Source organism: Narcine bancroftii, chromosome 3 (assembly GCF_036971445.1).
Source record: "Narcine bancroftii isolate sNarBan1 chromosome 3, sNarBan1.hap1, whole genome shotgun sequence".
Taxonomy (NCBI): Eukaryota; Metazoa; Chordata; class Chondrichthyes; order Torpediniformes; family Narcinidae; genus Narcine; species Narcine bancroftii.
In genome coordinates, this window is record NC_091471.1 from 309,286,106 (window position 1) to 309,298,238 (window position 12,133).

Consider the following 12,133-nt stretch of genomic DNA (forward strand, 5'->3'; position numbering starts at 1 on the left):
TATTCCACCATGTCTCATTATTACCTCACCTTGGCTTCCTTATTCCTCCCTTATCCTATTCCATTATATTCCATCCAGTGCCTTGGTCTAACTAACTAATTGACCTTCCATATCTAAATTTCCATGGAGGTCCTATTTTCAGATGAACTACTGCCTGCCACTCGCCCTGTTTGCTATTTCAATAACTTATTTCTGGAATTGTCTCACCTCACAGTTCTTCTTTCTCACTATCTTCCAACTTGGCACCTGTGCTTTCCCAAGAGGTGTACAGTCCTAACCACTCTGACTCTTGTGGAATCTCCCAGAAGTAGACTGACACTACCTGGTTTATATGTGGATTTGGCTGAGTCTATAACCTGTCCAAAGACTCCCTTAAGCTTTCCTATTACAATGCATGGGATTGATCTTGTCAGTGGCTCCAAGCTCTCACCCAAGTGATATGAGGTAGAGATACTCTTTCAGTCTCTGTCTCCTTCTATTGGTCTGTCTGATCATCAGTGTCTTTCCCAGGATTTTCAGCTGCCGGTAGAACAGGTGTGTGCATTCCTTTCCACTATATCTCTATATCTTTCCACCTCCCACCAGACTTCCCACCAAACTTTACTGTGAATATTTACTATCAATCTATTATTGTTGTTTTTATTATATCTTTTTAATTCAATTGAATATTTTATTGTAGTTGTTTTCTGTTTTATTTTACAAAGTACCTGCTTGACTGCAGCAAGTAACAATTGTGGGGAATATACTGTAAGCTGTACAAAGTATATGACAATAAACTCATCATCATTATCATTTTTACTTTCATGTGGGCGATGAAGCAATGGGAAAGATGTGGAGGTGAGTGGGACCCCACAGCAATTCTGAGGGATGGTTGGTGGTTGTGTTGAAGCTTTATTTCAGCAGGTAACTGGGCAGATCTGGCATCCACGGCAGATGTATCAAATGCAATACTGCCAACTGGCCATCTTTGTGGACATAATACGAAGTTTGGAAGCCCACATGCAGAACTTCCATTTTTATGGACCTTGGACAATTTTACCTTTGACTGAGGACGGGACTGAACCTACTGCAGGGGTTTGCTAGAAGCTGTAATAGCACTGGGATACCACTAGGGAACTTTGACAACTGTCAAAGCACGGGAACCACGCACTGGAAGTCCGAGGACTAGCAGGAGAGTGAGCCTGCGGCTGTTAACCTCTCCACCAATGGGGAGAGCTGGAGGCCGCGTTGGGCAGTAATAGCGCTGGGCTACCACTAAGTAACTTTGACAGCTGTTAAAGCACAGGAACCATGCACTGGAAGTCCGAGGGCTGGCAGGAGAGTGAGGAGAATGAATGAGTTAGGGCAAGATTAGTGTAAGTGTTGGCATGGACTGGTTAGATCAAACGGTCTCTTTCTGTGCTATATCTCTAAGACTCTCAATGTTGTGAACATTTTATGAACTTATACTTAGGAACTTGGTTAGCATAGCAGTTAGCGCAACACTTACAGTGGCAATGACCTGGTTTGAATCTGACATTGTCTGTAAGGAGTATGTACGTTCACAAATGGGGAGAGCTGGAGGCACGCGTTGGGCAGTTTAAAAAGCCCAGTGTGCTGGTTTTGAAGAGGTTAATCGGTGGATTGGACTGCAGGCAGTCAGATAGTCGGTCTAACTATGCCTGCTCACCTGGCAGCTTCACCAAGCCACATACTGAGATGCTTTGTTCATGGGTGCTAGCACTGCTCTCTGGAACTGTATGTCAATGTGCTCACCCACTAGTTTCAGTGGGAAAAGGAAGACTGAGGTATTTTGTCCACAGGTGGCAGCTCTGTTGTTCTGACAGCAGTTTAGGGAACACTGATACCCAGTGTGTGGGTGGGACTGACCAAGAGGAGGACTTCGTGTGGCAGGGGTCACAGGTCCACTCAAGCCAGGGTGTCCAAAGGAGAGGGCCTGTGTGACAGAAGGTCACTTGTTAACCCTAAATAGGGCTTCGGAGGAATGTGTGGTGACTAGGAAGTCACTGTGAAAATTCCTAGGTAAAGGAAGTAAAGGTGTTTGTTGCCACATTTGAAACTTCAAGCAAGTTTCGTGTTCCCCTGACAGAGTCTATAGTCATCTGGATACAGCCTCAAACTAAAAGACCTGTGGGCAAGGAAACAAATAATCCTAAACCTGGAGACTAGATCCGTGAGCTATTCCTTCTTGACTGACAAACTTGACGTGACTGACTTGGGTTTTTGTTTTGGGAGTTTTTATTGATTTTTTTTCAGGGCATTTGAGCTTAACTGTAATGGTCTGGGGTTTTTTTTCTCACATACACCATATAATTTGTTGTTCCTATAGAGTTGCCATTAAGGCTTGTGTTCAGGTGTTAAATTTATTGGATTAATTCTATTATTGTTAGTTTATTTATAAATTTTATGTTAAAGTTAACCTATTTGTTTATGCGTCCCTCAATTGGTGCTGGGGAGCGTAGCATATAGGGAAGCCCATATGCAGAACTTCCATTGGGAAGCCATAACCAGAATTTCCGGGCCTGTCATATCAGATGCAAGATGTCATTCCTTTTCAGCTCATCAGCCGTCTGATCTGTCTCACTGTCCCAGATAGGCCAAAACTAAACCATGATTCTTAACTACTTCATCTACTAGACCAGAAAGGGAATGGTGCCTTGTTGCAGATGTATCCACCTCATCTCAGACAATCTTACATAAACTATCCAGTACCACAGTTGGAGTGCCTGGAGCAGCACAAGACCTTTTCATCAGCATCAATCTCCAAAGCAAACAATTTAATCCTCTAGTATGTGTCTCAGCTTTGCTGAATACAGTTTTCACATTTACCTATATTAGAGGAACGGCAGCTTTTCAAAAATCAAATTCCTAGCAATTATCCGCTTCTTGGCATCCGGATTTGCTTACCTCAGATGAACAGGAATAGGAAGAAAACTGAAAGCAATGTAAACGGAATCCAGAATGCTAAAATGAGGTTGAAAGTTTTTCCACAAGTCAAGCAGTCATGGAGGAAAGGCTGCTTCCAACTACCCCTGTCTGGAATGCATGGGGTTGAATTACCTATTTTATCCCCCACACTTGTTCCCCACCCTATACTGGTCCGTACATGAGCTTCTCAGCTGAGTGGCATTGCCAGAAATAAGAATGCTCTGTGTATTGTTTAAATTATCTAGTTAGATGTGTGCTGCCACCTGTACAGTGAGGCTGTCTTATCTTCAACAGGTGGACACTACAGTGCCAAACAGAAACACTAAACAAAACAGTGCAGAAATTTCTGTCTGTGCACTGAGACCACGGCAGTTCTGTGTCGGTCCCGATTTGTAAAGGGCACTTTGTCTAACCACCTGGTTAATGATTGACAAATCAACTCTGGGTGAAAAAAATAAATTTTACGACGCTGAGCTATTTAATGTTATTGTGAACCATATTCCTTGAGCTCAGAATGTGAAATAAATTCAGGGTGTTAGAACAGAATGTAGATAACGTCTCATGTTTCAACTATAGGGCAAAAGGTTTGTTTACCTGAGCCTGTGTAGTGTCGTCACTGGGCGGGGACAGAGCAAGACTAAGGCCTGTCAGCTCAGCAGGTTTCACTTTGTGGTTAAAGGTGCAGGTATTAAACACCACAGTGGAATTTTCTGCATGGTCATCAAAGGGAGAACTGGGATCTATTGTACACACCCTAGCCATTATTTCTGCCCACTTTGGAATGAGAATTACAAAAATGAGGAGTTACCAGAATACCAGGAAATAAAAAAAGAAGGAGGAAGAGAAATCGGGATAAATGAAATGATAGTTACAAAATGGCTGTCAGATTCCTGGATCAGGCAAGTATTAATTGTGAATCTCTTGAATTGTAATAACCACAAGGTTGTAACTGGGATGATATCTTTCCATTCCTTGTAATTAAAATGTACAGCTCATCTCTGACTGAGGTCCATGTCGTTAAGAAAACAAGTCATGCAGAATACAGAAATCCAAAGTTTTGAAGGATGATGGTGCTGTGGGAAGAAAGAGTGAGGGAGTATTATAGTGCACAGTTACATAGCTCAGCCCAAGTGTCAGAGTGGGTCAGTGTGAACAAAGCTGCTTCTGATAGATAATACTCTGGATTCAAAACTGCCATCCAGGACTTCAGCCGAAAATATCAGTTGGAGCCTCTGTGACTGTGGCAGTTTTAGTCGTGTAATCTTTTATCAGTGAGATTAGACTAATGTAAAGGATTCTGCGGTAAAGTTATAAGCTGAAGGAGAGTGTTCTGAACCTCACCATCCTATGACCCAACACCTTAGGTGATATTTCCTTCAATAGCCCCTGTGTACTATCCTCAATCTCTGTCCCACTTGTTCTCAATCAAAACTTTCTATCATCCAGAGGTATAGTACAGACTGGTGTACAGCAGAGTCCTATGAAAGGAGCCAATGTAATCAGTACAAATGGGTTAAAGTGGTAATATTAGTGACATAAATGTAACAGTAATGGAGTTAACTTAGTAAAATCACAATACTGGAGAAACTCAGCAGGTCAAACAGTATACTTTATAAGCAAAGATAAAATTGTCCGAAACAATGGTTATGTATCTTTTTCTTTGCTCTTTCGAGTACCTGTTTGGCTTGCTAAGTTTCTCCAGCATTGTTTTTACTTCAATCAAGGTGTCTGCAGAGTTTTGTGTTTTACTTATAGAGTTAACTTACATTAATCCTTGACCCAGGCTTAACCATTTCAATGTTCTCTTCACTATCCTACCAACCTCCACTCTCCATAGAATCACTAAATCATAGAAACTTAGAGGCATAGTCTTAGAGACATATAGCAGAGAAACAGATCCGTCAGCCCACTAAGACATCTCCCACCATCACCATCCATTTACACTAATGATACATTAATCCAAATTTCTTTTATTCTTCCCATATCCTCTTGAACTCTCTCCAGATTGTACACACTAAAGGCAAAATTACAGTGGCCAATTAACCTACCAACCTACACTTCTTTGAGATGTGGAAGGAAACAAGAGCACCCAGAGGAAACCCAGGCAGTCACAAGGACAATTGCAAACTCCACACAGCCAGCACCCAAGGTCAGAATTCAGAATTGTGCCTGGGCCTCTAGTGCTGTGAGGTAGTTGCTCCACTAGCTGCCCCATCGCACTCCCTACTAGAGTTCAGACCAGGGACATTAAACATACTGAGTCCAGCCTGCATTGCCCATATCCTAACAGTCACTCCTGTGGTCAGTGGCAAACATTGATTCCTGCTCTGTGAGGTAGTCAGCATTATCATCTCCTCGTGTTCAAATTCCTCCCTGACTGCATCCTCTGTAATTTCCTCTTATTCTAAAGAACAGTAATAACTGACTTCCTTCACCAAATTAATGATGGTCACATCTTAACAAGTCTAACCACTGAGAATTAGAATTCTGTCCCTCAAGTTTCCTTCCTCTCTCATCTCCCTTAAAACTTTTTAAAATCCAGCTCTTTGACACAAGTTTTTGTCACTTATGGTTTTTAGACTGCAGACATGTAACAGCACAATCAAGGAATTTTGCTGCTACAAGGGCAGTCTAAAAAGGAATGTGCAGGAATTTTGAGTCAATTCCTGCACCACGATTTATCCTGCGGAACCCCTACAACTTTTTGGAGGAAGACTGCGATGTAAATTGTACTGGAAACATTTGTTGACGGTCACCCACTCTACTGCCCATGAACCTTCTTGAAAATAAATTTAGATGTATAGCACTTATGTGCCATGAACCGATGCTACCCACACCCTGCCACCCCACCCCCTCCAAATACATCAATTAACCTACAATCCCCATATGTTTTATCAGTCATTTTCAGGATGGGGTGTTGCTAAGTAAGGCCAGCCTTTATTGACCATTTCTCACTGCCCTGAGCAGATGGTGGCAGTGAGCTGCCTTCTTGAATTGCAGCCATTGTGGAGAAGCTGGGATAGTTCAGGTGGCAATAAGATAGAAAGAGTGCAGAGAAGCAGAGAAAATGTATCAACATCCATTGCTGCTGTTTTCCACACATACAAGTTTTAAATGAGCTTGGAAAAACCAATTAACTAATAAATTACAATAACTCCAAAAGTTTAAGATCCCAAATCTCCAATTTTCAATCTGAAAGGACAAGCCCCCAAAATGTTACAAGCCCAGAAGACCCCAAAACCCAGCAGCAGTGGATATTCACCAAGACAAGTGGTTACTTGAACAAAAGTTGCTTTTAATTATCTTTAAACATAAAAACAGGAATCAAACTTTTAACTTATCACTATTAACTTATTTGACCTAACTTAATCCCTTTCTAATTCTAAGTGCACGTGCATGTAATGTGTATGTAAGTTCAGAAAAGTTCTTTGATTCATAGTCAAATCTCACTTCTCACTCCTCCAAATTCACTGGTTGCAGGCAATTCTTATACTGTGCAGTGAGTTTAACATTTATTGAATTTCACCAGGCTTTGGTGCTTGAAAAGTAAATGGTTACCACTCAGGAAGATTCTTGTTGTTTTTCAGAGAGAGATTTGTTGTTCACTGGGCACGCACAAAACTTATTCCTTTTAATCAGCCACATCAGTGTCTTGCTGACAAAACTTGCCCCTTAAGGGTTTTCCAGATGATAACCTCTTTCTTTCAGGTCACCACAGAGTTCCTTTTTGTTTCCCTTATTTCAAGTGAAACATTAGGCAGCCAGCCCTATCCTCTTGTAGAGACCTCAAGGGATTTGACCAGGCTGAACTAAGCACTCACAACCCGTCTTCAAAATGGTTTTTTTTTTTCCACAAGCTTGTCCTGTTCTAGTCCCAGATGCTGCTGCTGAACTGAATTCTCGCTTTCTCATCAGGCATTTTCAGCTGGTCTAAACACCCCAGTTTAAAGCTGCATAATCTCCCCCCCCCGCCCCCACCCTTACGGCTAAAGACATACTCATCTGATTGCAGCAGAAGCGCCTCCGATGTGCCTACACCAACCCTCCTCGGGGAGGGATAATCGGCAGAGCCTAAATGTGCAGTCTCTGTAAGCGACTGCCTGAGGGCGGGCTGATGACTCTATCAGCCGGTGACCCAACTCGCTGCTGCCTGACAGCTGCCCCTTCCCTGCTTCCTGACAGTCGGAGCCGGCCTGTCTAGCTTGAGCAGATCTCCAGTATTTTAAATGAGATCTGTTTTGAAGTGAAAATAAAAAAACCTGTCACACTTTATTCTTAAAATCATATCTGAATACAATATAAAACATAACATATTCTGTCACAACTCAGATGTTGTCTGGACTTCAGGAACTGAGTTACATGGAAAGGTTAAACAGGTCAGCAGCATAGAAGAATTAAGGAAGATTTGATAGAGGTATTTAAAATTATGGGTTGGGGGGGGGAAATAGACCAACTAAATGTAGGTAGGCTTTTTCCACTGAGGCCAGGTAAGATACATACCAGAGGACATGGGTAAAGGGTGAAAGAAGAAAAGTTTAGGAAGAACATAGGGGGGATCTTCACATAGAGAGTGGTGGGAGTGTGGAACAACCTGCCAGCTGAAGTAGTTAATGTGGGTTCAATTTTAACATTTAAGAAGAATTTAGACAGGTGCATGGATGGGACAGGAATGGATGGCTATGGACTGGAATGTAGGTCAGTGGAACTAAGCAGAATAATAGTCTGGCCCAATCTAGAAGGGCAAAATGGGTCTGTTTCTTTTAACTTTGAAACCAAACTGACTCCCGATTAAGCTTCAGGGGCCCTAATGCTTGCCCCGTGCAAGCTGACCCAAAGATCAGACAAATAATGAAGACAGAGTTTGAAAAGTTTATAATAAATGGATATTCACAGAGGGATTTTGTAAATGCTTTTATGCAGTGAAACGAGGATGCAAATTCTTTGTTTTTTTTTGTTGAGAGCATCAAAAAAATTTGTAAATCCAGGTATACAAATCACAAGATTAAAAGGCAATCGAAAGTCTAATGGGATGTTGGCTCTGTCAGAACGAGATCAGATTACACAAATGATAAAGTGATACTTTGATTGTGTGGAGTTTTGGTCACACTCCACCTTGACAGTGTCCTGTTTTATGGGCTGTAGCTCAAGAAATCTATATTGATCTTGGAGAGAATAGACTGCAGCTTTGCCATGATTCTCTCTGGGTTAAATTACAATACCAAACCATAAAAAAAATTGTTATCTACACTCTTGAGTTCGGATAGCTCAAATGTGAAGATAGTATAATGAAGGGTTTAACTTAGGTAAATACACTGAAACCATTTTGTTTATTCGAGGTGTCTGGAGCGAGGTCAAATAATTTCAAAATAGGAGCTTTGAAATTTAGGAACAAGATCAAGAAACACATTCCCAGTCAATGGCTATTAAAACTGGCTGAACTTATTTCTCACTGAAGGCAAAGAGGCCTAGAATTTCAATTATGTAACAATCAATATGCAGTCACGTAATACTGAAAATAATTTAAATGTAAATGTTAAATTATTTTCAGTATTACATGACTGCATATTGGTTGCCCTTTGAGTGACGTATCACAATGAACATTTTCTCTGCTACTTTGGCTGTGCCCAGGTGATGTGCTCCTGGTGTTAGATGTGCACCTAACGATATTAGCATTTATTGTTTTCCAGCTCTCTTTTAAATTCAATTATGATAACTTTCACATCCAGTTTTCATATCGCTGTTTGCTCTCCAGCTCCAAACTGTGGAGGATTCTGTATCCTCTCATTGAAAATTATTTCATCTGCTGCACAGTGCACTGGAAGCTGGCTGATAATTGTAAACACTGAGAATTACAGAGAGCACCACGCCATTCCAGCATCTGGAAACAAATGCAATGAACACTTTTGTGATGCTGTGACTGGATAAACAGGGAGGAGGCATAATGGGCTTAGTGACTCCATTCCAAATCTCTGCACAGCATTCTCTGTCCAGTCTCACCCACACCCTGGAAATGACCTACTTTTGTACATCATGCCTCATGCAATAAAGGCCTTGCTTCCTACTTGTATCTCTATGCTACTTTTTGGGTGGCATAGTGACGCAGCCAGTAGAGCTGCTGCCTCACGGGACCAGTGACCTAGGTTTAATCCTCACACACACACACACACACACACACACACACACACACACACACACACACACACACACACACACACACACACACACACACACACACACACACACACACACACACACACACCCCGCTCCCCCAACCCTTTGTGTGGAATTTGCACATTCTTTTGGTGACTACGTGGGCTTCCTCCATAGCCCAGAGACGTGCATTGGTGAGTTAATTGGCCACTGTATATTGCCCCAAGTACACAGTAGAAATTGGACAGTGGGGGTGGGGGGTAATCTTATTTAAGATGAGGGGAAAATTATTTGGAAATAATATGAGAGTCGTGCAAACAATTGATTAGTAGTCAGCATGGATGTGATGGGTCAAAGGGCCTGTTTTTGCACTGTATCCCTTTATAGCTGAATGGCTGGGACCCTAAGGTAACTTTGTAATCTTTGGCTTGGCTTCGCGGACGAAGATTTATGGAGGGGGTAAAAAGTCCACGTCAGCTGCAGGCTCGTTTGTGGCTGACCAGTCCGATGCGGGACAGGCAGACACGATTGCAGCGGTTGCAAGGGAAAATTGGTTGGTTGGGGTTGGGTGTTGGGTTTTTCCTCCTTTGCCTTTTGTCAGTGAGGTGGGCTCTGCGGTCTTCTTCAAAGGAGGCTGCTGCCCGCCAAACTGTGAGGCGCCAAGATGCACGGTTTGAGGCGTTATCAGCCCACTGGCGGTGGTCAATGTGGCAGGCACCAAGAGATTTCTTTAGGCAGTCCTTGTACCTTTTCTTTGGTGCACCTCTGTCACGGTGGCCAGTGGAGAGCTCGCCATATAATACGATCTTGGGAAGGCGATGGTCCTCCATTCTGGAGACGTGACCCATCCAGCGCAGCTGGATCTTCAGCAGCGTGGACTCGATGCTGTCGACCTCTGCCATCTCGAGTACCTCGACGTTAGGGGTGTGAGCGCTCCAATGGATGTTGAGGATGGAGCGGAGACAACGCTGGTGGAAGCGTTCTAGGAGCCGTAGGTGGTGCCGGTAGAGGACCCATGATTCGGAGCCGAACAGGAGTGTGGGTATGACAACGGCTCTGTATACGCTTATCTTTGTGAGGTTTTTCAGTTGGTTGTTTTTCCAGACTCTTTTGTGTAGTCTTCCAAAGGCGCTATTTGCCTTGGCGAGTCTGTTGTCTATCTCATTGTCGATCCTTGCATCTGATGAAATGGTGCAGCCGAGATAGGTAAACTGGTTGACCGTTTTGAGTTTTGTGTGCCCGATGGAGATGTGGGGGGGCTGGTAGTCATGGTGGGGAGCTGGCTGATGGAGGACCTCAGTTTTCTTCAGGCTGACTTCCAGGCCAAACATTTTGGCAGTTTCTTTGTAATATAATTTTTTAAATAGTATTTTTCTATGGTAATTTCCTCTGTGGAAGGTACCTCTAAAATTTAAACATGATTTCTTCTGCCATCATTCAGGTCATTTTGAGGCGAAGGAATTTATTCAATGAGAAAACTCTTTGTCACATTTCTAATCTTAGTTCTGAACCCTAATTCTATATTCCTCCACAATCCAGCTCACTCCCTGGCTGATTGGTCCTCCTGAATAAAATTCTATGGCCTCATTGCTGAATGGTGTGCATTTAAATCTCCCTTTAGTCTACTTTCTCTCCAGAAAAAGACTCAATTTAATTATAATCAAATTGTCATAAAAAAAAGCATCTTTAAAAAAAAACCTGAGCAGTTTCTAGAGAATTATGGCAGATTACCCATCTTCTTGCAACTTATGAAAAATTCTTAGTGCTGGTGCATTACCAGGCAATATTATTCTATAGTGTGTTCTATAGTAAAAGTCCAAAAATGCAGATGCCTGAAATCCGGACCACCCGAGAATCTGGACTTGAAAACTCTCAGTTTTTGTATATATGCATGGACGCCTTGCACGTGTAGGTGCATTGCGTAAGCACCACAGGTATACTACCCAAGAAATCGGAAAATCTGAAAATCCAGACCGACCCAATCCGCAACCAGTCTGGAATTTAGGATACATTCTGTAATAGATTTTATTTTAAATAAAGATTTTTAAAAAAAATCACCCAAAAGATTGGAGGCGTAGGTGTCAAATTAACATTTCAAGCTTAAGTATGTGGTGTATGTGATCCAGAATGTTGTCCATGATCAGCCATAATCAATCCTGGATCGAAAATGACATTTGTGATGTCATTTATTCTGAATTGTCAGTCTGTGCCACATTCTGTATTGGATGAGCAGAAATCCACTCCAATTACATCTTAAAGAATCAGGATCATCTCTGTCCACGAGTTCCAACCCTTTACCATAGAAGCTGAAGACTGGTAACGATTCAAGTTGAGTTTCAGGCCTCATTTCTCTGCCAATTATTTTGATCTCTGTGACATCAACTTGCCTCAGCTCATCCACTGCTGAAACCCCACGCTACGCCTTTGCTAAAAGGACCTATTTACTTCAACCCTTGAATACTTTCTACTCATTACATCTGTGGCCATCTAAACTTCAGCTACCCGTGGCAAAGTCACTCCACATAGTGGTCATTTAACTTCCTGCTGCTGCTGAGCTATATGGGCTCTTGATTGAACAACACCCAGATTATTATTTTTCCATCCTTATTTTCCTTGTGGTCTCTCATTTCCTCCTGCCTCATTAACTTCTAAAGATATCTGTGCTGCTCCACTCCTAGATTCCTGAGCTTTGCATATAAAATCAGTCCCCTGTTGACGCCTTTGCATTTAATCTCAAGGGCCTAATCTGTAGATTTCTACTCTCTTCCACCCCCCCCACCCCCGAAAAAAAAACCTTTCCATATCCCTTTTGTCGATTATGAAATTCCTTAGAAGTGAGATTTTGGTCAGCTCTATTTTTAAACCAAAACCAAAAATCCTGGAAATCCTCAGCAGATCAGGCAGCATCTGTAGAAAGGGGATCAAGGTTAATTTTTCAGACATAAGCCCTTACTTGGAGTTCAAACTGACAAAATGAATTCAAGCTGAAATATTAACTTTGTTTCTCTTTCCACAAATGACTAACAATGCAGATAACCTTTTTTTCCTTCAGATC

The 12,133-nt window shown here is 42.2% G+C and overlaps 1 protein-coding gene across 4 annotated transcripts in view; it reads left to right on the plus strand.

The window, feature by feature from the left end:
• Window positions 1-12,133, plus strand: part of LOC138759051 (tight junction protein ZO-3-like) — a 110,824-nt gene that overhangs the window by 28,955 nt on the left and 69,736 nt on the right. Inside the window, exon 1 of one of the 4 annotated variants that reach the window (XM_069928893.1) lies at window positions 3,582-3,827. The exons of the other annotated variants lie outside the window; for them this stretch is intronic. Within the exon in view, the coding sequence (XP_069784994.1) occupies window positions 3,804-3,827 (24 nt within the window). The 5' untranslated portion in view covers window positions 3,582-3,803. Of the gene's footprint in view, window positions 1-3,581; window positions 3,828-12,133 lie in introns of those variants that run through there. 4 annotated transcript variants of the gene reach the window in all.